This window comes from Saimiri boliviensis, chromosome 15 (assembly GCF_048565385.1).
Source record: "Saimiri boliviensis isolate mSaiBol1 chromosome 15, mSaiBol1.pri, whole genome shotgun sequence".
NCBI lineage: Eukaryota > Metazoa > Chordata > Mammalia > Primates > Cebidae > Saimiri > Saimiri boliviensis.
The window spans coordinates 53,141,807-53,168,667 of NC_133463.1; the positions used below are offsets into that span (position 1 = coordinate 53,141,807).

At 40.1% G+C, this 26,861-nt stretch overlaps 1 protein-coding gene across 2 annotated transcripts in view; it reads left to right on the top strand.

Annotated features, from left to right (window-relative positions):
* ATP6V1C1 (ATPase H+ transporting V1 subunit C1) overlaps window positions 1-26,861 on the top strand; it is an 81,484-nt gene that overhangs the window by 27,581 nt on the left and 27,042 nt on the right. The window contains exons 1-3 of one of the 2 annotated variants that reach the window (XM_003940670.4): window positions 4,574-4,738; window positions 24,020-24,190; window positions 25,557-25,624. In XM_003940670.4, the coding sequence (XP_003940719.1) occupies window positions 24,059-24,190; window positions 25,557-25,624 (200 nt within the window). In that variant the 5' untranslated portion in view covers window positions 4,574-4,738; window positions 24,020-24,058. Of the gene's footprint in view, window positions 1-4,573; window positions 4,739-24,019; window positions 24,191-25,556; window positions 25,625-26,861 lie in introns of those variants that run through there. The other variant, XM_074386998.1, reaches the window with a different exon arrangement.

Below are 26,861 nucleotides of genomic sequence, written 5' to 3' on the forward strand. Positions count from 1 at the left end.
GCTGGGATAACAGGCATGAACCATCTTGCCCTGCCAGTTTCTCTCTCTCTCTCTTTTTTTTTTTTTTTTTGAGACGGAGTTTCGCTCTTGTTACCCAGGCTGGAGTGCAATGGCGCGATCTCGGCTCACCGCAACCTCCGCCTCCTGGGTTCAGGCAATTCTCCTGCCTCAGCCTCCTGAGTAGCTGGGATTACAGGCATGCACCACCATGCCCAGCTAATTTTTTGTATTTTTAGTAGAGATGGGGTTTCACCATGTTGACCAGGATGGTCTCGATCTCTTGACCTCGTGATCCACCCGCCTCGGCCTCCCAAAGTGCTGGGATTACAGGCGTGAGTCACTGCGCCCGGCTATGTGTGTATTTCTATCTTTGCTAATGTGAGTTATTATTTCTATTTGTTATTCGTTTATAAACATTCATATTGTTCTTATTTATATTTTTAAGCACTAGTAAGAGTGAATATTCCCTATAGTTATAGTCAGTGGCACTTATTTTCTCAACTGTTTTGTGCTTTTTGCTCATTTGTTTTTTGGGGGTTTTAGAATTTTTTTTTTTTAATTTTCTTTTTTTGAGACAGAGTCTTGCTCTGTCACCCAGGCTGAAGTGCAGTGATGCCATCTCAGCTCATTGCAACCTCTGCCTCCCAGGTTCAAGTGATTCTCAACTGTCAGCCTCCTGAATAGCTAGGATTACAGGCATGTACCACCTGGCTAATTTTTGTATTTTTTAGTAGAGACAAGGTTTCACCATGTTGGCCAGGCTGGTCTTGTACTCTTAGGCTCAAGTGATCCGTCTGCCTTGGACTCCTGAAGTGCTGGGATTACAGCCATGAGCCACCGCACTTGGACCTTAGTACTGTTTTTTTATTTTTTATTTTTTAATCAATTTTTTCAAGCTCTTTGTAAATTTTTTTTTTTTTTTTTTTTTTTTTTTTTTTTTTTTTTTTTTTTAATAGAGACAGGGTTTCACCATGTTGGCCAGGATGGTCTCGAACTCTTCAGGTGATCCACCTGCCTCAGCCTCCCAAAGTGCTGGGATTACAGGTGTGAGCCACCAGGTCCGACTGTTCAAGCTCTTTGTATATTGTAACCTGGATAGCATATATTTCTACAAAAAAAAAGTTTGCATAAAGGCATTTGAGCTTAGACTTTATTAAAGCTCTGGGAAAATGGCAAAGGATTTATATCACAGCAACTGAAGGAAGCTCAAATTGAGTTCTAAACACTCCCCTTAGGCTAGGTGTGGTGGCTCATGCCTGTAATCCCAGGACTTTGGGAGGCCAAGGCGTATGGATCACGAGGTCCGGAGTTTGAGACCAGCCTGACCAATATGGTGAAACCCCATCTCTACTAAAAATACAAAAATTAGCTGGACATGGTGTCACGTGCTTGTAATCCCAGCTATTTGGGAGGCTGAGGCAGGAGAATCGCTTGAATCTGAAAGGCAAGGAGGTTGCAGTGAGTCAAGATCACGCCATTGCATGCACTCCAGCCTGGCAACAGAGTGAGACTCCATCTCAAAAAAATATATAAATAAGTAAAAATAAAAAAATAAAAAATCATGCCTCTTTTTCTAAGCCCTTTGTCATTTGCCTTTTGTCTCTCTTTTCTCTTTCCTTCTCTTCCCTATGGCCCCTCCCACCTTTTCATTCCCCAATTTCTGTTGCTTTTCAATGGAAACTAGCTTAGTTATTTCTTTGGTCTTTGCCTCTATTTACCCATACTCTCAGTTTGTCTTCCACCCTAGTGGAGAATATTAGTTTATCAAGGTATTTTTTTAAACAAGGACACCGAGTTTCCTAAGGGAAATGCCCGTAACAACTTTCAAGATAGCTTTACTATTATACTGGAGTGAAAAAGAGTTCTGAATCCTGTTGTCCTATTTGTTTCAAATACTTTCTCCATTTTGCTTAACTAATGGGTACTAGGCTTAATACCTGGGTGATGAAATAATCTGTACAACAAACCTCTGTGACACAAGTTTGCCTATGTAACAAACCTGCACATGTACCCTTGACCTTAAAAGTTAAAAAATATTAGAAAAATTAAAAAACAGTAATCAAAAAACAAAACAAAATAATTGATTGCTGGTATAATTCCACCCTGCACAGCTATTCTCTGGAGTGTGGTCCTTTACCTCTGCCTGGCTTCTCTCCTACCTAAGTAGGAGTGTATGGTGAAATCATAGCTCACTGAAGCCTTAAACTCCTGGGCTCAAGGGTCCTCCCACCTCAGCCTCCCGAGTAGCTAGGACTACATGCATGCACCACCATGCCCAGCTATGTTTGCTAGATTTTAAAGTGAGATACATTAAACCTCATAAAAATTAGAGCTAATGCCGGGCACGGTGGCTCACGCCTGTAATCCCAGCACTTTGGGAGGCCGAGGTGGGCAGATCACGAGGTCAAGAGATCAAGACCATCCTGGCCAACATGTTGAAACCCCATCTCTACTAAAAATACAAAAATTAGCTGGGTGTGGTGGCGTGCACCTGTAATCCCAGCTACTCAGGAGGCTGAGGCAGGAGAATTGCTTGAACCTGGGAGGCAGAGGTTGCAGTGAGCAGAGATCATACCACTGCACTCCAGTCTGGTGCCTGGTGATGGAGTGAGACTCTGTCTAAAAAAAAAAAAAAAAAAATTAGAGCTAACATTTACTGAGGACTCTGTTATACTTCCCCCCAAAGTATAACATGGTAATTAAAACACTGGAGCCCAGGCACGGTAGCTCACCCCTGTAATCCCAGCACTTTGGGAGGCCCAAGCGAGCAGATCACTTGATCTCAGAACTTGGAGACCAGCTTGGCTAACATGGGAAACCCCATCTCTACTAAAAATACAAAAATTAGTCGGGTGTAATGGTGCATGCCTGTGGTCCCAGCTACTCAGGAGGGTGAGGTACAAGAATGGCTTGAACCTAAAAGTCGGAGATTTCAGTGAGCTGAGATTGCACCACTGCTCTCCAGCGACAGAGCAAAGATTCCATCTCAAAAAAACAAAAACAAAACAAAAAACCCCCAAAATATTGGAAAATGGTGCGAGGTATATTTCAGTTTAGGAATTAAGAATCCGAAACAAAAAGTCTGCTTCAGGACCACACACAAGCATGAAGAAATCCAGATATTTCAAGCATAGACCTTAAAACCGCACTGTCTAAAGGTGTTGTCACTGGCCTTCTGTGGCTATTTAAATTTCAATTAAAGTGAGATAAATTTTATAATTCAGTTACTAAGTCACACTAGCCATATTTTAAGTGCTCAACGTCTCCATGTTGCTAGTGGGTACTGTACAGACAGCACAGGATAATATTTGCATCATGGCAGAAAGTTTTAGTGGCTCTAACAAAAAAAGTTGTCTTAGGCTTATTTTGTGATTGCAGATAAAAGCCTCTTGAATTCTGACAAGTTTCTGAAGTCGTGTTTCAGAACTGGTTATTGTAATTGCGTGAACTTCATCCAAAACTGGTGAAAGCATCAGATTGGGGATAGTCTGGTGGTTGTTACTTTCTGTTCACTTTAATACTGAGGCGCTAAGAAATTCTGTGGCGAATTTCTGCAGGCAGACACAGCAGAAGAGGTAGCAGATAGGTCAGAAAACCTGGGTCCTGCAATATATAGGAATAATGACTAGCATTAACTGGTTGTTTCCTATGTACCAGGCACTGTGCTAACTACATGCTTCATTAAATCCTCACAATACCACAGTAAGGTATTTGTTATTACCTCCACTTAGCAGGTGAATAGGCTGAAGTTCAGAGGTGTAAGGTCACACAGCTAGTAAGTAGGAGAGCCTGGATTTAACACCTGGTGTCTATTCCCTTGTGCTAAACAACTCTGTGTCCGCTGATTCTTCACTTTCCTCATCTGTAAATCTGAAAGGATTAAATTTTTTCTACTGTTTCTAAAACTGTATTCTAACTTAGGACATTACCATCTTTCTTCCCAAGCTAATGAAATATGCAGAGTTCCAAAGAGCAGCTTGCTACCTATTTTTCTCCAAAGGACATGTTTCCCCTGTCTATGACTCTGTCCTAAAACCTTTGGTTTCCCACTCTCTAACGTGGTTTCAGCTATTTATGAGGCGCCCTCGTGGCAAGGTGTGATTCTCTGTAGGAGGCAATCCTAAAATCGATAGCAGTGCTTGGCGCACAGTAAATGCTCTATGGACCATTTATGAAATTAAGTCCAAGTGGACTTCAAGGAAAATGTGAATCTGCTGAAATGAACTATTAGACAGGATATTAGGTAGAAAACCCGGCTGACGAAGAAAGTGGAGAAGCCCGTGTAGAGGGCTGGAGACAATTTTTGATCCGCAGAGACCTGAAGTGGGGTGCCGTTTGGCCTGGTGGCGGTAACGTTTACAGGCGGTGGAAAAAACGCCGCCTGCGACACTGGAAGAAGTAGAAAACCCCAGGTACTCCAAAACAACAACGATCGGCCCCGACTCTGGGGTCCCAGTGGCGCCCCGTGGCCTCCTCGCCCCGCCCCTCTCCCCAGGCCCAGTGGCAGCAGCTCCGGCTGCGGCTGCGCAGTGGGGCGCGCGTAGGCGGAGCGGCGCGCGCCGCGGTCAGCTGACTGCTCGGCTGGCACGTGACTTGCTCTGTGGCCGATGGGGTCGGGGAAGCAGTGAGTCTGGAGCTGAGGTCGGGAAGGGATGGAGCGCTGAGCCGTTAGCGTCTGCCTGGCTGCCTGCCTCCGCACCTGTTACTGCTGCTGCTTCCTCGTTTGACACCTTCCTGGGTCAGTGAGCGATGGCTGTCCCCGGATGGGGAATCCTGGCCGGGCCAAAGCTTGCGCTGCGGTCGCCGCCTGCGAGGGATGGGGGTGGGTGCGGGGGCAGAGACCGTGGCGTTGGAGCTGGAGCTGGCTGGGTGGCTGTCCCTGCTTTCTCGGAGCCAGTTCACGGTCTTGGGCCTAGGTTCCGTCTCTAGGGAAGAGGAGGAGGGAGAAAGAGAGCTCTTGTGAGTACTTAATGACAGAGGCAGAAAGGAGAGGGACAGCGATATGGGACCTTTCTTCTTGGGTATGGGCAAGCCTATAGAATGTATGCCGCCTGATTGAGGGGGATGAAGTGACAGAGAGGCCCAGGTGAGGCTATGGGGTGGTGTGTGTGCGATCACAGCTAGCTCAAGTGCCTTCCCTGGGTGTGTGCGCGCGCGCGCGCGTGTGTGTGTGTGTGGTGTGGTGGTGGGGGGGTTTCCGGGGATGGTGGGATGACAGTTTAAAGGCCTAGGAGCCCTTCATTGCAGGCACAGAACCCTCACGGAATAACAGGGTCTGTCTAGGAATAGGAAAGAACAGGAATCCAGAGAATTTAACAGTGTGTTAGTAGAATGGGGGAAGGGTACGCAAAAAAAAAAACAAAACCAAAAAAAAAACAAAACCGTAGAAGAGAACTTGAGGAAAGTCACATACGGCATATTGAATCACTTGAGAAACAAGAGGAGTGAGGCGGGGCCTAGTATTCTTTACCGAGGAAAATTGTGGTATGTTAGGGGAAAATCATTGAGAGCCCAGTATTTAGCACTGCTCTGGGAGTGGAGGGGTGGGATGTAACAATCCATCCTTAGCAGTTCACACTAATGTTGAAAAGACTATGGACTATGCAGTTTATATATAATTACCAAAAAGAGAATGCGGAGTTCTTTGAAAGTGTTGGAGAAAGGACACGTGCATAAACTGGCCCTATGGGAAAACATTCTGGAGGAAAGAAAACTTGCATCTGGGCAAGCCCATAGGATTTGAATAGGTTGAGAGAAATGGGGATAATTTTACAGACAGGGAAAGCCACAGGAAAACCTGAAGATGGGGGGTGGGGGATGCTTCTGGGGCAGTAGAAGTCTAGCTTTATAGTGGATTGCACTGTGGAGAAGTGAGAAAGAAAGTTGGGGATCAGATAACGAGGACGTTTGAATGGTATTCATTCACTCATGCAAATAATGTGTGTTGAATACATGCTGTATGCAGGTACAGTGCTGATGCTGATGGTAGGGTTTAGAAAATTGTCTCTGTCTTTGTAGAGCTTACAGGCAAATAGGGGATGGATTTTAAAAAGCAAGCACGAAATGAGCTTCGAAGGAATAACAGTGGTATGAAAGAATATACTAGGGACATGGGTATTATGGAAGATTTTAAAAAGGTTTTGCTGAGAATATGACTTTTTAAAAATTAAAAAAAAATTATTTATTTTCTTCATACCCTTTCCCTCTGAGAGGATATGACTTTTGACCTGAGATCTGAAAAGAGACTGAGAAGGGGATGTGAAGGGATGAATGAAAAGAGAATTCCAGGCCTGGTGGGGTGGCTCATGATTGTAATCCCAACATTTGGGAGGCTCAGGTGGGAGGATTACTTGAGGCCAGGAGTTCAGGACCAGCCTGGGCAACATGGTGAGACCCCCATCTCCACAAAAAATGAAAAAATAACTAGCTGGGAATGGTGGTGCATGCCTCTAGTCCTAGCTGCTCGCTGCTCGGGACACCGAGGCAAGAGGATCATTTGAGCCCAGTAGTTTGAGGCTGCAGTGAGCTATGATCACACCACTGCATTCTCTCCTGGGAAACAGAGCTTGACCCTGTCTCTGAAAAACAAAAAAAGGTACATTTCAGGCTAAAGGAACAGCATACGTCAAGGCCCTGAAATGTGAAGAGGAAAAAAGCTTTTGAGTTTTTGAAAGGCTGGCATGGCTGAAACGGGGAGGGGGAGAGGCAGGTGGAGAAAGCTGGGGTCAGGCCTACCAGAGCTTTTATCCTAAAAAAGAGGGAAGCCAGTGAAGATTACAGGCAGTGGAGTGAGTCAGACTGTGGCTTTTCAAAAGAATTTTGGGAGTAACGTGGAAGGTGGCAAAAGTGAATGAGTGGAGACCTGCTCAGGGGAACATTGTTGTAATCCAGTGAAGGATTTGAAGGCAGGATATCTTCTTTCTCCAATGAGGACTTCAGGAGAATGTTTAACTGTACTCACTTTTAGAGGGTTCAGGAGTTGGGGAAGGGAAAGAATGATTAGATTCTACTTGCACCCTTCACAGGGTAGTTATAACTACCCTCGAGGCAGTCCTGACGTACATAGGGGAGGCTCCTTCGCAAAAGTTTTAGCTTTTCAAATTTATCCTTTTGTAAGGTCATCTATTTCAGAATATCGTTTATTGAAATATAGTTAGTTACAGGGGGTCACTTTCATGTTTATTTTGTTCTCACAGTTCTTTGAAAGACAATAGATGAAAATGCTAGTCATTGTATAGATGGGAACCTATTAGACCCCTGGAACTAGAAACAGGTAAAGTGATTTGTCTGAGTCTGGAGTAACTTCCACAGTTTTCTGACTGCTGATGTATTCCTGCTGATTATCTACACAGTACTAACCACAGTCACATCTAGAGAAAAGGGTGCATTTTTTGAAGTGCACAGTAGTCTTTGATTCAGCACTTTTTTTTTTTTTTTCAAACTTCTTTCTGAAGATTCAGCACTTTTGCTGAACTTTTTCTAGTAGAACAGCTTCGGAGGAATTGGCAGTGGTGGGCTGCGTGTTATCTATAGTGTTGGGTAGAGCTGTTCAATTTACAGTTCATCTGGAGCAGATAACGAACAGCAAGGTGAACTGAAAGTGCTCAGGTTGTCAATCACAGTTCTTTGGCAACACGTGAATCTCAAATTATGCTGAAGACTGAGCTTCAGGGTTGTGTCCTGGATTTTTTTCTCTTTTGGTATACCTTGCAGGGACTAGGTAAAACCTAAAGAAACAGTACACAGGATCTAACTAAATGCTGAGAGCTGGATAGTGTAAGTCAGCTTTTAAAACTCAGCACAAAATACTTATTTTTATTTTTTGATATATTAGTCTTAGGAGCCTCATGTATATTAGTTTTTGCAACCTAAAAAGAAACTTTAGGACTTCAAAAATCTGATTTCGTGATTATTTCCACAACTCGTAGATATACCATTGGCCAAAGAACAAAACTGGAATGCCAAAGTAAACCTTTGCCAAAGGTCTCCTTGTAGTTTACTGATTCCTAAGCAGTAAGTTGTCTTTTGAACTTGATTCTGCTTAGGAGTACTTAAATTTTGCTCTTGTACATATTTAAATCTGTCTACCAGATACATCTTTTTCACTGTTTAGATGGGGAATTATATATCATTTTATTTATAAATTAATTCATGTTAGATGTCTGTTTTTCATCAAGTTCTTAAGACAGACAGTATAAACATTAGCATAGTGCCCTTGAGAAGCTCAGTCAATGAATACGAGCAGTCTAAAAATTTCCTATTGACGTGAGTGATTCTTGGAACTAGAAATTTTAAACTATATTCTTGATGCTGAAACAAAATTCTTTTCCAGCAGGACATCTACTTCTAACATTATACTGTGTGCAACTGTGCTATGCATTTATTGAGTTAAAAAATGAGCCAGGTAGGCAGTGGAGGAGAAGTGCTTTGGTTATATCAGGAGATAAAAGAGTATTAACTGTATATCTAAAATGTGGGGGGTGTGTGTGTGTCTTTGTGCCATTATGTGTGTGTATTTGAAAATAAAATGCTAGGTAAGTGGTGTTTTATAGAAAGAGATCAATGTATGTTTTAAGGTATTTTAAATAGATTATCAATGAATAGGAAGTTGTAAATTTAGATGTGTGAACAGGTGGTTTAACTTTACCATGAAAGGTTTTCCTTTTGAATCAGCTCATAGTTTAGTGTTTCTGTGTGGGTGCTATTGGCAGTTTGGAGGTCTGTTTCACCCTACCCACTAAATCCTGATTAGCAATCTCCACACTGGGACAACCCAAAACGCTCCCATATATTTCCAAACTCCTTCTGGGGGAAAGAGGCACCATTTATTTGGTTGCAAAACATGCATGTGGTGTCACTGTTTATTTGTTGGACAAATATGAAGTTGTTGGGGATATGGAGGTTAAAAGTAATATTTTAATAAACTGCATATAATTGAATTCAAGTAATTTAAAATCCAGTTTTTGATATATTAATGTGACTCCTTTAGTATAAAATTACTAAAACTATATCCTGCTATGTCTTTGAGGCACTTGTCTTTTGTAAAACTGCATGAATAACTCAAGTAGATTTCCCTCAATCCTAATAAAATGTAGTCTCTGACTGTGGGCAACTAATTTCACCAGCTGTTCCCTCGTTTGCTAGTGGGGGTGGTGATAACATCTATTTTGAAGGAATTAAGTACAAAATTGCTTTAGTGGATGGAAGTGCTTATCACTGGGCACAACACATGTTACATATTCAGTAGTTGTCATTACCAGTAAACAGAATCTCAAGCTTACTTAGAGTCATGAATTGGAGAAAACGAACTTATCCTAAAGTCTTGAATTTCAGGTGGATATACATTGTGTTGGAGATATCAGCACCTTCTAGCACAATGTGGTTCCATGGTCCAGTCACTGTTATAAACTAACAGCCCTGAAGAAAAGGGAAGTAATGTTTTGGGAGCCACGAGTGTAGATTTAGGGAATCCCCTGGCATGGAAGGAATGATTTGCCCTCTGGGTCACTGCTGAGTTGCCTGTGCAGAGGAGGAGTCTCTAGAAGATGAGAAGGTTTATGTGATTACTTACAGTAATAGGTGTTCGACGGGCCCTCCTGGCCAAGTCTGCCAATTCAGCAGCTTTACCAGAAGTTAACCAGAAATTTTCCAACATTGTATTATTTGTTACATCTCCAACCCCCACTCCACAATGTGTTTCGTTTTTGTGATAGGCATCTGTGTGAAAGTAAGGCTTTGCTTTTAGATTAATTTCTATGTGCCTGTAGTCCCAGCTACTCAGGAGGCTGAGGCAGAAGAATCATTTGAACCTGGGAGGCAGAGGTTTCAGTCAGCCGGGATCACGCCATTGCACTCCAAACCTGGGTAACAGAGAGAGACTCCGTCTCAAATCAAAAAAGAGATAGTTGTTGATAAAATATATCTAATAAAGATTAAATTGTGTTTCATATTTAAGTATATCTATGGTGAGAAATTTAGATAGTCTTAATAGGATTATAGAGCATTTATAGATATTGTTTCCGTCGAAAACAAAACATGGAATATTTGAGATTTAAGAAACGTGTATCTTCTGACAGTTTTACAATCTCATTTCATATGAATCACGGAAGTATTCCTTGAAAGATAAAATCCCCCTTTTAGTTACTGGAAATGTTTAAACAAGTTGTATTATGAGCAAGCCCCTTCCACTGTCCCAGTTAAGATGCTTCTGTTTGGAAGGATAGAATTTTTACGTTCAAAGAGGAAACAGTTATTTTTACTTTTTATTTGTATGGTGTTAATGATTTCTAGGGTAGGATGTGGCAACTTTTTAACTGAGTGGATTGTAGCAAATGTTTCACACAGATCAATTGTGTTAAAAGCCAATGTGCACATTTGGAAGGCTATGTGATATTTCACTGATATCTGAGATATGCCTTCTTTTGCTTGTTAAAATAAGTTGCTCTAGTAAACTTGATATTTTCAGGTACTTCGTTTTGCATGGAGACCACCTTCTAGGCTTAATTGATTGTGAAATTTAATTTACTATGAAAGTTGATTGCATTTCAGAGACTACGGTTTGGGTTTCTTGAAAGCATTAAAATCAGTTAAGTGGAGTGCCGTGCTGTTTTCTGTGGTTGCCCCTATCTTGGGTCAATCCCATACCTTCCATTCACACAGCAGTGCTAGCAGATGTCTTGTTGAGGCTTATAACCCCCCACCTTTTATGTTGTAATAGTTATTGTTTTACTGTCTTTATTTTATATGCAAATCACATGTGGTAGAAAAATAATCCATAGCTTTCAAACTCCCAGAAATGGGAGATAAAGTAAATGAAGTTAACATTCCCAGAGCTTTGGATCTAGTTCCCCCCACCCCGTCCCCCGTTTTCTCACCCTTTTTTTCATTCCATATTGAAAAATAATTATTACCTTTTTTTCTTAAGCAGCATACTTACTGCAGTTAGACAGAATAGAGGTGTCTACAAAATTGACTAATGTTTCCCTTGTGCCTCCCTGTCTTCAGTGTTTTTTTTCTGTCTTGGCATCTACATGAAGTCTTCCTCACACCCCTCCCTGCACACACACAGACCTGCCACCCTTTCCCACCTGCAATTGTAAGCTCCTTGAGGACAGGGGCTACATTTTATTTGTTTTGCCTCTCAGAGCCTGCCACAGTTTTGGGAACTTAAACACTCAAAACGTTTGGTGAGATGAATAAGAGCTTAAACTGCGAACAGTTACGGTCAGATGAGATGTGTGCCTAATGCAGTTAATGACACGAGTGTGAGTGGACCTGTGGGAGAAGTAGTGGAATTATATTAACAGGTTTGGTGCATGGATGGACTTAGTTGGGAAAATCATTTTGTTAAGGGAGGCTTGGGTTGGCTTAAACCAGAAGAGAAAAGTTTGTTTTGTGTGAAACGGGCAAAGGCAGAGTAGGAAAGAGAACTAGGAGAGGCCTGAGGTCAAGATGGATGAAGAGGGCTCAGGAGGAACGTGAGGATAAGGTGGAAACGCGCGGGGATGCTAGTGACAGTGGTGAAGACTGGCAGATTTGAGTTTTGTTTCCAAGAAAGAAGCAGAACTAGGGGTGTATGTTTTTGTGAGTTATTCAGCCTTCTATCTGTAGCCTTCAAAAGTATTGACATTTCTTGTAACATTAAATATACTATATAATTATAGAAATGCCCGTATTAGTACAGTGGTTCTGAAATTTGGGTGAATTACCTGAGGGACTTAATAAGAAAATAGAGAAAAAGAATCCTGAGCCTCACCTAGTATAGGTTCAGGTAATGAGTATGGGAGCAGAAGAGGATACTGGATATCGTAATCCAATTCTCTCATTTTACAAGTGAAGATATTTATGCAGACAATTATATATAGAACTGGGATTAGATTCGAAGGTTTCATATCCTCAGAGCAGTGCTCTGGCCATTACACTGTGCTTCCTGAAGTTGGCATTTGGGTTTTCTCTGGCTATGACTCCCAGTGAGGTAAAAGGGCCATTTACCAACTTTGATCACATCTTCAGACGTAGTTACAATTAAACGGCTTTGCCCTTCTCTTTTGTATTAACTCCAGGGCTGTTTGTTATGATGCCATTTAATGTTCTCTAAACTTTTCATTGTTTTCAAATATGAGGATACTGCCCTAATAAAGATGTGGTGGGCTTTTTTTTTCTTTTTTTTTTTTTGGTGTTAATAATTTATTATTAAAAAATTAGGAAAAAGGAATATACAGAAAGGATAAAACCAAACATTCATAATCACTCCCAAGAGGTAATTTTTAAAAATTTAACAATTTAAAAAAAAATTTGGCCGGGCGCGGTGGCTCAAGCCTGTAATCCCAGCACTTTGGGAGGCCGAGGCGGGTGGATCACGAGGTCAAGAGATCGAGACCATCCTGGTCAACATGGTGAAACCCCGTCTCTACTAAAAATACAAAAAATTAGCTGGGCGTGGTGGCACGTGCCTGTAATCCCAGCTACTCAGGAGGCTGAGGCAGGAGAATTGCCTGAACCCAGGAGGCGGAGGTTGCGGTGAGCCGAGATCGCGCCATTGCACTCCAGCCTGAGAGCGAAACTCTGTCTCAAAAAAAAAAAAAAAAAAAAAAAAAAAAAAAAAAAAAATTTAATGTTTATACCTATATGTATCCTTATTTCCACCTGTCTCGGCCTCCCAAAGTGCTGGGATTACAGGCGTGAGTCACTACGCTTGGCCATTTTTGTATTTTTAGTAGAGACAGGGTTTTACCATGTTGGTCATGGCTGGTCTTGAACTCCTAAGCTCAAGCCTGTTCTGGCCTCCAAAAGTGCTGGGATTAAAGGTGTGAGCCACTGTACCTGGACTATTAATGCTTTTAAATAAATTTATATTTTACCCATCAAGATAGCACGCCATACATTTGCAAATTAATGGCACATAAGTGAATGTTGGAGACATTTATTCAAGTTGCAGCTCTTTCGTTTTTTTAAAAACAAGAAGGAACACTTTCCTTGTTCATACAGAAGCAATACATGTTCATTGTTTCACTTTTCACAAACAGAGTAGTGCTCTCGTCTTTTAGCCTAGACTTGTTAAATTTTTGGCATTATTTTTGTCAGTCCTGTTTTCTGTTAAATGTTAAAACATGGGGCGGAGAGAGGCTGGGAAGTTGTGGCTGAATCCCTGTATAGAAACAGACAACACACATTGTGTGAACGTTCCCCGAATCCCCATGATTTGAAATACATATTGAGAACTTCAAACTTGATGACAAAAAGAAAAAAAAGAAACAGACAACAATTAGCAAAACCGAAAACTTGTGAATAATACATACAGCAAAACTAGATGAGACTTCAGTTCTTGTCTGTGATGGAGTAACTGGTACCATATTTGCTTTCCCACCATTATCAGTTACAAATCTGGACAAGATATGTTAAAAAACTGCTTCCAGACAAGTTTCTGGTATTTATTTCTCTGCCTAGCTCGCTCTCTTTGTCAATCCCACCTGCTAATTCCAGGCAGATAAACCTTCCCCAAGTCCAGTCTCCTTGGAACTTATAGGGGGATCTCTGCAGGAGCTCTATCAAAGAATGACCAGAGAGCTGTCAACTGAACAGTTGCCAGAGCTATGGTCCTGGGAAGCATTTGGGTTCTGACCAGATATGGAGGAGAGACCTTATTGAATACCTGGGACATTCAATAGAGTCCCCATAAGGTCAGACCTTAGTATTAGAAACTAAGTTAGCCATAGAGTAAGGCCTTATATCTATCCCAACAATGTTTGAAAACAAGCCTTGGGTGGATCAAGCTGATCCTCCCCTGACTTATCTGCCTGCTAGAACAAAGTACAACACTCTTAAAAGGAAGACAGCAAAGTCCAGTGACAAACAGTGTAACATTTTTACAGATATGCTCAGTGTTTTAACAGAAAGCATGAACATACTGAGGAAAGAAATGGAAGATATTTTACAAATGGAGCTTAAAGCAGAAAAATACGTAAGAAGTAAAATATTCACTGGTGTGAAGAATAACAGATTAGATACTCTAAAGGAAAGGTCGGTAAACTAGAAGATGTAGCAAGAGACTGTGTTAGTCTTATTTGTTGCCATAAAGGAATCTGTGAGACTGGGTAATTTGTAAAGAAGAGAGTTTTGTTTTGTTTTGTTTTGGTTTTTTTTTGGCTCTCAGTTCTGTAGGCTGTGCAAGCATGGCACCCAGATCTCAGCTTCTGGTGAGGCTTTGGGAAGCTCTTGAGTCATGGCAGAGGGGAAGGGGAGCAGGAATGTCACTTGGCGAGAGAAGGAGCAAGAGTCGGGGAAAGGTAACAGATCTCATGGTAACTTCTTACTATGGGGAGGGCACTGTCTTTTCAACAATCAGATTTCAAGATAGCTTACTACAGGGAGGGCATCAAGCCATTTATGAGGGATCTGCCCCACTGACCCGGATACCTCCCCCAAGGCCCCAGCTCCAACATTGGGGTTTACATTTCAACATGAGATCTGGGGAGGATAGACATCCAGACTACATCACTATCCAAACTAAAACACAGTGAGAAAAACAGCTGAGAAAAATGATTGAAAGCTCAGTGCCTGTGGAGCAGTATCAAGTGGTTTAATGTACATGTGATCTTGTTTCAAAAGAAGGAAGAGGAAGCAAAAAAAAGTGAGGAAAAACAATGGCTTAAAACATTTCAAATTTGATGAAAACTATGAATGGATTCAAGAACTTCAACAAACTCCAGGCAGAGTAAATACTTGTGACCTTGGGGTAGAAAGATTTTTCACATGCCACAGAAAGCATATATTTAAAAAAATTGATAAATCAGACATTGGCAGAATTGTAAATTTTTATTCAAAAGCATCATTAAGAAAAGTCAAGCCACAGATTGAGAGAAAAGATGTAAATATATATATATTTCACAAGGAAATTGTGTCAAGTTCATATAAAAATTTTGTGCAACTCAATAAGTGAACCCAGTTTTTTTTTCTTTTTTTTTTTTTTTGAGATGGAGTCTTGCCCTGTCACCCAGGCTGGAGTGCGGTGGCTCAATCTCAGCTCACCGCTGACATCTTCCGGGTTCAAGCGATTCTCCTGCCTCAGCCTCCCAAGTAGCTGGGATCACAGGTGCACACCATCATGCCTGTCTAATTTTTTGTATCTTTTGTAGACACGGTTTCACCGTGTTGGCCAGGCTGGTCTCAAACTCCTGACCTCATGATCTGCCCATGTCGGCCTCCCAAAGTGCTGGGATTACAGGTGTGAACTACTCTGCCCAGCCTCATTTTTGTATTTTTAGTGGAGACAGGGTTTCACCATATTGGCTAGACTGGTCTTGAACTGCCGGCCTCAAGTGATCCACCTGCCTTGGCCTCCCAAAGTGTTGGGATTATAGGTGGGACCCACCACACCTGGCCAATTTTTTATAAAGTTAAGTATACATTAATCATTCAACTTACAAAATCTGCTTTTAGAATTTTTTGTCCAAGAGAAAAACATACCTTCAGAAAAAGCTTTGTAGAGGAATGTTCATAGAATCTCTATTCTTAGTGGTCCCAAACCAGTGGTAACAATCCAAATGTTCATCAACTGGTGAATGTATGAACAGAACTATAGTAGATGTATGCAGTGGAGTATTTAAGTAATAAAACAGATTGTACTACTAATACACCCAACAAAGACAGACTTTCCGAGCAAAAACCAGGTATAAAGGAGTATGTAATGTATGCTTCCATTTATAGGGAAATTCTAGATCAGGCAAAATGAATCTATAATGACAGAAAGCAGATCAGCATTTGCCCAGGGCTGGCAGTGTGGTAGGGATTGACTGGCCTGAGTGTGAGGGAAGGTTTGGGGATGATAGAAGTGTCCTTAATCTTGCTTTTGATGGAGCTCACACAGGTGTATACATTTTGTTGAAAACTCATCGAACTCTTGTAATGGGTGCATTTAATTCTATATAAATTATATTTTGATAAAGTTGATTTTATTATAGAAAAAATGGGACGTGAGGGAAGCTAACCAACTATAAGCCAGGTGCTTGATGTTATCTCATTTAGTCCTCACAGTAGTTTTTATTTATTTAAGAATATTCAACAAATACCTTTTGAGATTCTACCATGCTGTTCTCTGTGCCAGGTACTGAGGAGAAAGTGGTGAGCAAAAACTATCATGATTTTCGTTTACCCTCCTGGGCAGTTTATTTGAAAGACAGACATTAGTAAAATGTTCCTCCCAGGGAAATACTGCAAAGAAGGTGCTATGAGAGCGTATAATACATTCATCCTTAGCATATAATATGTGCTCTCATATATGATGTGACACATACTACATAATGTATCTTATGTAATATATAAGGCGCTTTATGTGCCCCAGTTTCTCTGTGCCTACTACCTCTCTAATGGCGTTTCTCTAACTACTAAACGAGTTAATACATGGGAAGTGGTTTGACTGGTTCTAGTAGGTAGGAAGCACCCAGTTAAGTGTTGGCCACTACAAACATTTGACAATCCTAGTTGTCTAACGTTGCAGGGGTACACCTGTACTAAGAGAACACTGGAGTAGGATTACATATGGGGGAAAAGATGATGAGTTTGACTAGAAGTGTTGGGTTTTAGCTGCTTTTGAAACATCCAAGTGGAAAATGTCTTGTAGTCAGATGTGGATACTGGTTGGATGTAACTCTAGATGCTGCAGAGGGCCCTGGGCTGGAGACATACATTTCAGAAAGTGTCCAGCATCTAGACTAGAATTGCCTCAAGTGTAGAGGAGATCATCAAGAAAGGTGTTATGCACACACATTAACACACACATCGACACACACGCATTAACACACACACACCCACACACAAAAGGACGTAGACCTGGCTCTGAGCCCTGAGGAACTCTACCTTTTAATCAGCGTGCCTTTCTCATCATCATCTCCTCTGTTTAGCATATGATTTGCTACATTTATGCCTGACTTCCTTCATATTCAAGATAAAATAAAGGGAGATAATTAGGAATAAAAACAAGCAGTGAAGGAGGTGGCGTCAGGTTCTTGGTGAGTTGGTAACAAGTGGCCACCAATTTTGACAATTTGTTTCCTTGCAGCTGAGAGAAAAAGGGAAATATGTTTAGCAACATGGATTCCACTTTCGATGAATAAAAGCATACATATTCATCTGCAAAGAAAAATTTTGTTTGAAACTAAACTTAAATTGTTCTTAAATTTAAAGGAGAATTTTTTTTTTTTTTTTTGAGGTGAAGTCTTTCTCTGTCGCCCAGGCTGGAGTGCAGTGCTCAATCTTGGCTCACTGCAACCTTTGCCTCCTGGATTCAAGTGATTCTCTTGCCTCATCCTCCCGAGTAGCTGGGACTACAGGTGTGCACCGTCATGCCCAGCTAATTTTTTATATATTTTTAGTAGAGACGTGGTTTCAGGATGTTGGCCAGGCAGGTCTTGAACTCTTGATCTCAGGTGATCCACCTGCCTTGGCCTCCCAAAGTGCAGGGATTACAGGCATGAGCCACTGTGCCTGGCCCCAAGGAGAAACTTTTTTACATGACTCATCTAAGTGACAAGTTGACAGTGGACAATTGTTTAAAAATGGGAAAAACAGATTTTGCAAAATAATTATGATGTTACTGTCATAAGTGGTTCTTACATTCTTCCTTAGGTACTTAAGTAGCTTGTCTTTCCTATTAGGCTCTTTACTTAGGGTTAGTTTGCTTTGACTAGCGGTGGAAGAACTGAGGCCATGGCTTTACCTGAAGCACAGATAGGTTCTTTATTAAGCCCTTGTTTTTATATTTTTGACTTTATTCATCCTTGACATAAAAGACAAAGGCTTACTTAGGAACCTGCAACTTTACCAATTTTTAATTTTTACTATAAAATAAAGGTTTTCTGGAAGACTGAAAAACACTTTTAAAAAACATGACTATATTTCTTGCCTTTGTTTTATCTCTAATGAGACTTTTTGATTGGTTCTGTCATTGTTATATTTGCATTTGATTTATTAATTCAACAGGCATTTATTAAGTCCTTGCTGTTGCCAGGAATTTAGTGTATGCTGGCTCTCAGGGTTTCACAAAGAGGATATGATTCTAGCCCTTTAAGATTTCTCAGAAGTTGTAGATGAAAATATGTTATAAAAATGAGGGAGACTATGATGAATGCATAGTAGGGGCATTTATAAAGTATAAGTAAGCAAAGGATATTTCTCATCTGGTTTACAGGGGAGAGTCTTCGGAGGTAGGATGGGGTGGGGCAGCAGCTAATATAGTCACCTCTGGGAAATGCAGCCACATGGAAAGGGGAAGGTCTAGGTACATAATTTTATTCGTTCTTTCTAACAGCTGTGTGAAGAGATGGGTCGTATTTCCACTTTACAGATGAGGAAACTAGTAAGGGGGTAAAGTCAGAGTTTTAACTGTTGTAAGACTCCAAAGTCTGTGTTCCGTCCTCCATGATCTGGCAGGTCCATCGAATCTCTGATATCTGATCTCTAATCTCAAAGTATACTTTGAATTTTGAATTTTGTGTGTGTGTCTTTTCGTTCGGAGGAATTTGTTCTTCTAGGAGGTAGGATAGTTTTAGATGCTCTGTGATGCTGCTTTAGAAATTGTGATGATCCTGGATGAAGAGAACAAGGAAAGGAAGCTTGGATCCCTTTATCAGACTTCAGAATTCCCTGGCCAACAGGGTGCTCTGAGCCCGGAACATTGGGTGAAGGTGTTGAAGGTTACATGTGGATCTCTCTTCAAACATGAGAGCTCAGGCGCACCAGAGCACAGAACATTTTTTTCTTGTAGTGTGACAGAACAATGTGGCCTATAGAGTCAAACACAACTAAATTTGAACCCTGTCTGCCACTTGTGCGACTTTGGGTAGACTACTAACCTCTCTTGTGTATTACTACCTATCTCATGGGTTGTAGTGAGAATAGACTAAAATGAGAGGTATGAGAAGTGAAAAGCACAGCATCAGACTTAGGCACCTTTTCCTTTCCTCTTCATCTTCCAATAACTAGGCTCAAGGGAGGGCTCAGTTAAAAGCTAGAATTACGAGCATAGTGACTCTTGTAATCTCAACACTTTGGGGGGCTAAGGCAGGAGGGTTACTTAAGACTGGAAGTTTGAGACCAACCTGAGCAACATGTCAAGACTCCATCTCTACAAAAATTACAATTTTTAAAAAGCTAAATTAGAATGCTTCTATCATATTCCTAGACGTTTTGTTCAGAATTTATCATGATATTATTTCCTTTGATCCTGATAAAAGCTCAGTGAAGTAGATAGGGCAATATTATTTATAGATGAGAAAAGGGGTCCTCTTTCGTATTGAAATCCTTTGGAAGCCTGCTAGAAGAAAAGATTTTCTGGAAACTCTTAAGTAATATGATAGTGACATCTACTGTAATGGCTCATAGGATTACAATCTTTGAAGAAGCTGCAGTTTAGATAATTTAGCACTATCAGGAAGAATTTAACACTTGATTTTATAACTTGCCATTTTTGGGGGAGAGGAGGTATAAAAATGTATCATTAAAATATACTTTAACAGAAAACCACTTGCATAAGATTATTATAATAAAACCTCTGTTTTCCAGAAACCACCATCACTTAGAAGATCTAGATTACTAAAAGAGGTTTAAAGATGCTGTTAGATTTTCTAATAACTGAAAATGTTAAAGTTCAAGGTAGTCCTGTGAGGGATGTTTGTGCTAAAAAAGCTGATTTGGTAAGTACAGGAGTATTAACTGGAAGAAACCAGAGATAGGGAAACAGCCAAAATCAAAGTGGCCAAAGGAGAGAGAAGAGGGTAGCCAGTTTTGGAGCAGCTCAGGTGAGGTGATCCACGTGTTGCGAAGAACAGAGACAGGATGACAAGGAGCCAGGACATAGGCCCACGACATTTCAACAGGAATTTATTTTAAAAAGCAACTTCTTGAGACAGGTTCTGGAGTTAGTACAGGTGTAGCCTGAGCTCCTACCCTTGCAACATTATACAATTAGATTGTTGAACATATTGACCCCCAAATACTTTTTTAAATTTATTTATTTATTTATTTATTTATTTATTTATTTATTTATTTATTTATTTTTTGAGACGGAGTTTCGCTCTTGTTACCCAGGCTGGAGTGCAATGGCACGATCTCGGCTCACCGCAACCTCCGCCTCCTGGGTTCAGGCAATTCTCCTGCCTCAGCCTCCTGAGTAGCTAGGATTACAGGCACGCACCACCACGCCCAGCTAATTTTTTGTATTTTTTTAGTAGAGACGGGGTTTCACCATGTTGACCAGGATGGTCTCGATCTCTTGACCTCGTGATCCACCCGCCTCGGCCTCCCAAAGTGCTGGGATTACAGGCTTGAGCCACCGCGCCCGGCCTTACATTTATTTTTAAAAAATAAAAATATGTTGATCTTGAACTCCTGAGCTCAAGTGATCCTCCTGCCTCAGGATCCAAAAATACTTTTAAAACAAATCCCAGACTCCAAAAGCATTGTCTACAATGTATTATACTTGGTCATAAGAAGATATAAACAGACTAGTAAGCATTTCTACTAGGTGTAGAACAGAAAGGTTGTACTTTCAGGATTAATTTGGTATCTAGATTATTCTCTGAATATCCCATTTGAAAGTTCACTGAAATTTTATTTTTAATAAATTTGCTCTGCAATGTTATGTTTTAATTTGTAAATTAAATAGATTGTAACAATTTTAAAAAATATTTAGTTCTGAAGTATTTTGGATATACGGAAAAATTTTAAATATTGCCAGTTGATGACATCCATGCCGACTTAGCAAGTATTAACATTTTGCTATATTTGCCCCAGATTTATTTAATGAAATCTTATATATAAAACTAAAGTTCCTATCTATGCCTGTTTTAGTATTTTCTGTAAGTGTATGTAACTATGAACAATATATACCATTGTGCGTTTTTTCAGTCGTGGAAATAGAAACTCTTACTCTGCTGGTAGGAACTTAAGTTGGTAGGGGCTTTGGAGAACACTTTGGCAATACCCAAAGTGTTGGCAGTGGTCTGTGTCAGTTGTTCCTGCTGCGCGATAATCCACCCTAAAGTTTGGTGGCTTAAAACAGTGATTTCTTATTTCTCCTAATTCTGTGAGTTGCTGGGTGGTCCCTCTGCTTGTTTTGCCTGGGCTCACTGATACAGTTGCATTCAGCTGGGAGATTCGCTGGGCTGGAGGGCTCAAAATGGCCTCAGTCACATGTCTGGTGGTTTATGCTGGTTGTTGGTTCTCATAAGGCCTTGTCACTTGCAATACGCTAGACTGACTTCCTTATGTGGTAGTCTGAGGTCAGTGGTCCAAGAAACAGAAGTGGAAGTTGCACGACCTCTTCAGGCCTGAGCCCTGAACTCACAGTGTGGCTTCCATGTGTTTCGTTGGTCAAGCCAAGTTGCAAGGCCAGCTCCACCTTTTGATAGAAGGACAAAGTCACACTGCATAGGAGCATGGAAAGACATGTCACCTCTGTCTTTGAAGACATCCTGTAATTCAGCTATTTTATCTATCCCAGAGAAGCTCTTTCACAGAAAGATAATAGCAGAATTGTTTATTATAGCAAAGACATAAAAGCAATTTAACAGTCATTCCAGGAAAAAGTGGATAGTAAATTTTAGTTTATTCATATAATAGAATACTGTATATCAATTAAAATTAATGATCACTGGATAATTCTAAAAATAGGTTGAATGAAAAGATCAGGTTGGAAAAGAATATGGTAGTATATTGTAATAGCCTTAAAGTTCAGCATTTGAAGTTTCTTGGGTAGGCTAACGAGGATTTTGCTTTTGCTTCTGTTTTGAAATCAAATCTTATCTTTGGATGCCCTCATTAGAGCGTGGCACTCGTGAGTAGCTTCCATCCTTGGATGGCCAGTTAAGCTGTGCTGTTCTCTGGCCAGACTGGCCATTACTAAAAACCTTGTATTTAGCTTATTGGCCATTTCGGAAAGTGTAGCTCTTTCATTTCAGAAAGCATAGGTAAAGCTGATAAAGGTTTGACTTCATCAGTAATGTTAGAAAAGTCCTTGTACAGTACAATTTCTTTTTTTAAAAATTTTCTCTATGCTTTCTTAACATATTCATTTAATACCACCATCTACATCTGTACCAGTTTAACCTCCATTTCTTATCTGTAAATGGGAAGCATGATATTTATCTCATAGAGGTTTTGGGAAGATTAATTTAGATAATAATGCATTTAGACCAGTACTTTTTATATGGTAGATCCTCTATAAACAGTAGTTAGAAAATTAACAAGTATATAGAATGGCATCTATGTTAAGTTCACTTTCAGTGGTATTATAATGAGTAGGTGGGATTAATTACCTACTCATTATAGGTAATTTAAGTAGATACTTTAATTAAAATGGGCTATGGCAATTATGAAAGTCCATTATGATTATAACATTTTACATTTTATAGAAAATTTACATTTACAAACTTTTTTCACATTCATTATCTGATTTTGTTCTCAGGACAACTTTGTAAGATAATTACATTCAATTTAGAGACATTGAATATTAGTTTCGGGAGAGGCTAAATAAGCACTGTTAGCAGAAGGCTTCTGTTGGTTCTCATGAAGGCACATTAAAGTGGAAATAATGGTACTGTAATACTTTGATTTTTATCACTTGTGTTTATGTGCTTTACCCACTTAGATTCTGATTAGATTTGTCTCTGTACATCCCCACCCCCGCTTCTGTGTGTGTGGGAAGGGGAAGGAGGAGGAAAAGAAATTATAGAAGAGGGTTAGATGAATCTTTTTTTTTTTTTTTTGACATGGAGTTTCGCTCTTGTTACCCAGGCTGGGCTCAGGCAATTCTTCCGCCTCAGCCTCCTGAGTAGTTGGGATTACAGGCGTGTGCCAGCATGCCCAGCTGATTTTTTATATTTTTAGTAGAGATGGGGTTTCACCATGTTGACCAGGATGGTCTCGATATCTTGACCTCGTGATCCACCTGCCTTGGCCTCCCAAAGTGCTGGGATTACAGGTGTGAGCCACCGCACCGGGCCCGGGTTAGATGAATCTCGATGGGATTCTTTCAAAGGGGAGATCTGCAACCGCCTCTCAGATCCAAAAATGTCACATTAATGCCACTCTCCCAACTCCCTATATTTTAAAATAGCCAAGCAGATTGGCAAGATTTTTTTGGTGTTGTTATTGCAAATTTGTAAATGTTCAGTAGCAACTGAGTGTATTCATCAAAGATTTGAGGAGGTTTCTCTAGGTTGACTATCGATTAGAATTAACCATCAAATTGACTAGCCTTGTAGGATTTACTAAGCCAATGTGACAAATTTATTTGGTGACTGCTGTTTATAAATGCATTGATTCAATTAAATTCTTTCTCCAAGATTAAAATTATGCTTTTAAAAAAATTTCCTATTTTGGTTGTATGCTTTAAAAGTTTAAGATAGGTTGGGTGTCGTGGATCACTTGAGGCCAGGATTTTAAGACTGGCCTGGCCAACATGGCAAGAACCTGTCTCTACTAAAAATACAAAAATTAGCTGGACATGGTGGCACACGCCTATAATCCTACCTACTCAGGAGGCTGAGGCACAAGAATTGCTTGAACCTGGGAGACAGAAGTTTCAGTGAGCAGAGATCATGCCACTGCACTCCAGCCTGGGCAACAGTGAGACATTGTCTCAAAGAAAAAAAAAATTTAAGATTAACCTGTAAATTTGTAACTCTTCAACTTTGTTGGTTGAAGAAAACTATTGGTGACTGGTATTTTGGGTAATCTCACTTCTTGACTTTCACATTAAGGATGTTTTATAATGAAAAAAAGTAGGTACTTTGCATATAAGGTTTTTATCACTCTTTCCTAGTATCATAAATAAATCATCTTTTCACCATTTATATAGATTTACTTCTTGGTCAGTAAATTTCACTTTGCTTGAGATCATATGCCAGTATTAGATTAGTTTTGAAACAGGTTATTTGTTATAACTTCTCCTGTGACTCTGAAATACTTTAGAAACAAATAATATTAAATGTTTTTTTGTTTTGTTTTGTTTTTTACATTTCAGAATCTCTCTTGATTTTTGAGGAAATACCCAGTAACAAACATGACTGAGTTCTGGCTTATATCTGCTCCTGGGGAGAAAACCTGTCAGCAAACATGGGAGAAACTGCACGCGGCAACTTCAAAGAGCAATAATCTTGCTGTCTCTTCCAAGTTCAATATTCCTGACTTAAAGGTGAAGCTGCGCTGTGCAAAATTGCATGAGTTCATCATCTAGGGGAGGGCCAGTTCTCTCTTTAGTGGAAATCAGATACCCAGATTCCTTCCAAAGGAAACCTCCTCCTCAGCCATTGTCATGATTTAAAATGTGTCTTCTTTGAAATTTTAGAAGTAAACTACCAAAATGAATAACGTCTCTCTACTTTGGCTTTTTGTGCTTTTCTAAATTGCAATGAAAAATATTATGAAAATATTTGATGTATTACATTCACAAATGTGATTTTCAGAAATGAAAACTCTTAGTAATATATTTTCTTAAATATCGTAGTGAAGTTTTTGTTACTAAATTTATATTATGCTGACTTACATTGTAAATGTGTTCCCATAGCACCTACTTAATCACGCTTGGCAAATCTAACCCAGTTATTTAATCTAGTTCATCTATTTAAGATTACTGTATTAAAGATCAGTAATCTAGCAGCCTCAAAGTGAAGCAGGTGTCCAGTAATCAGTTGATAGAACATTTATAAAGAATGGAAAAGATCATGATACTGACATTTTGCTGGTTAACTGAGGGCAGTCATAGGCAGCATTCATTTAAGAAATATTCAAAATGACTGATTCTTGGCAGGTTGTGGTGGCTCATGCCTGTAAACCCAGCACTTTGGGAGGCTGAGGTGGGTGGATCACCTAAGGTCAGGAGTTTGAGACCAGCCTGCCCAACATGGCGAAACCCTGTCTCTACTAAACATACAAAAATTAACCGGGCATGGTGGCAGGTGCCTGTAATCCCAGCTACTCAGGAGGCTGAGGCAGGAGAATCGCTTGAACCCGAGAGGCAGAGGTTGCAGTGAGCCACGATCACACCACTGCACTCCAGACTGGGCAACAGCAAGACTCCATCTCAAAAATATAAACAAATACAATAACATGACCAATTCTTAATATTTTTGGAGTTACAGATACCTTTGAGACAGGACGTTTCCTCCTAAACGGGCTCACTTATGTACAGTTTTACATGCACAATTTAATTACAGACCCTCTAGTGCACATCCATGGACCTCCTACTTAACAGCTGGTGTTGTAAATTAAGACTTCACATGATCCAGTGTCATTGAACAGTACAAGCACAGACCTGTCTTTGAGGAGTCTTCAAGTCTTAAGTGGTGCTTATACCTGTGAATTAAAGGATTATCTTGTACATATAAATAGCTTTGAAATGTCTGGCAAATATCTTTTAGCTACACTTACACATTATGAAATACAATAGGGAGAATTTAAGATTTGTGAGAACTTTGAATCAAGATGTATCATCTTTTTTTTTTTTTTTTTTTTTTTTTTAAAGGGTGCTGCCTGAATAACAGAATATATTTTCCTTTTAGGTTGGCACACTGGATGTCTTGGTTGGCTTGTCAGATGAACTGGCTAAACTGGATGCATTTGTAGAAGGGTAATGTACTTACATGCATGGAGTAGAGCAAAGTGGGAGACACTCATCAGGCTACCTGGACATCGGGTTTATTATCACATGTGTACTCTGCTTATTGGAATGGTTTTAGAAACAATGACTTTTTTCCCTTTGTATATCAATTTTATGAAGGTACGATTTACATAAAATACACCTGTTTGAAATATGAAAATACTGATTCTCTTTTTTCTGTCTTTATTAAGATATAGTTTACATGCCATGCATTTCACCTATTTAAAGTGTACAGTTCAGGGATTCTTAGTGTATTCAGAGTTATGTAACCATTGCCACAATCAGTTTTAAATATTTCATCATCCTCTATTCCTAGTTAGATTAGCAGTCACTTCCTGTCTCTCCCCGCCCCCCTCCCCCAGCCCCACAAATTGTTCTGCCATTATAGATTTGCCTGGTCTGGACATTTCTTGTAAATGGAATATAATACATGGTCTTTTGTGACTGACATCTTTTGCTTAGCATAATGTTTTATAGTTCATCCAAGCTGTTGCATATATCAGTATTTCTTTCTTTTTTTTGGTGACAGAGTTTTGCTCTTGTTGCCCAGGCTGGAGTGCAATGGTGTGATCTCCACTCATTACAACCTCTGCTTCCAGGGTTCAAGTGATTCTCCTGCCTCATCCTTCTGAGTAGCTAGGATTACAGGCATGTGCCACCACACCCGGCTAATTCTGTATTTTTTTTTTTTATTAGAGATGGAGTTTCTCTATGTTAGTTAGGCTGGTCTCAAACTCCCGACCTCAGGTGATCCGCCCACTTTGGCCTCCCAAAGTATTGGGATTACAGGCGTGAGCCACCACACCCGGCCCCATTTCTTTTTAATACTAAATGATAATCCCCTATATATGTATACACACACATACCATATTAACCCATTCATCAGTTGGTGGGCATTTAGTTTGTTTCCACTTTTTGGCTTATAAGAATGATGCTGCTGTGCTACACGTTTGTGTACAAGTTTGTGTTCTTATACGTTTTCATTTTTCTTGGGTATGTACCTAAGAGTGGAATTTCTGGGTCATATGGTAACTCTATGTTTAACTTTTTGAGGAACTGACAGTTTTTTCCCAGAGTGACTGCACCATTTAATATTCCCACCAGCAGTGTATGAAGATTTTCATTTCTCCACATCCTTGCCAACACTTGTTATTTGTCTTTTTGGTTATAGCCATCCCAGGGGTTATGAAATAATATCTCATTTTAA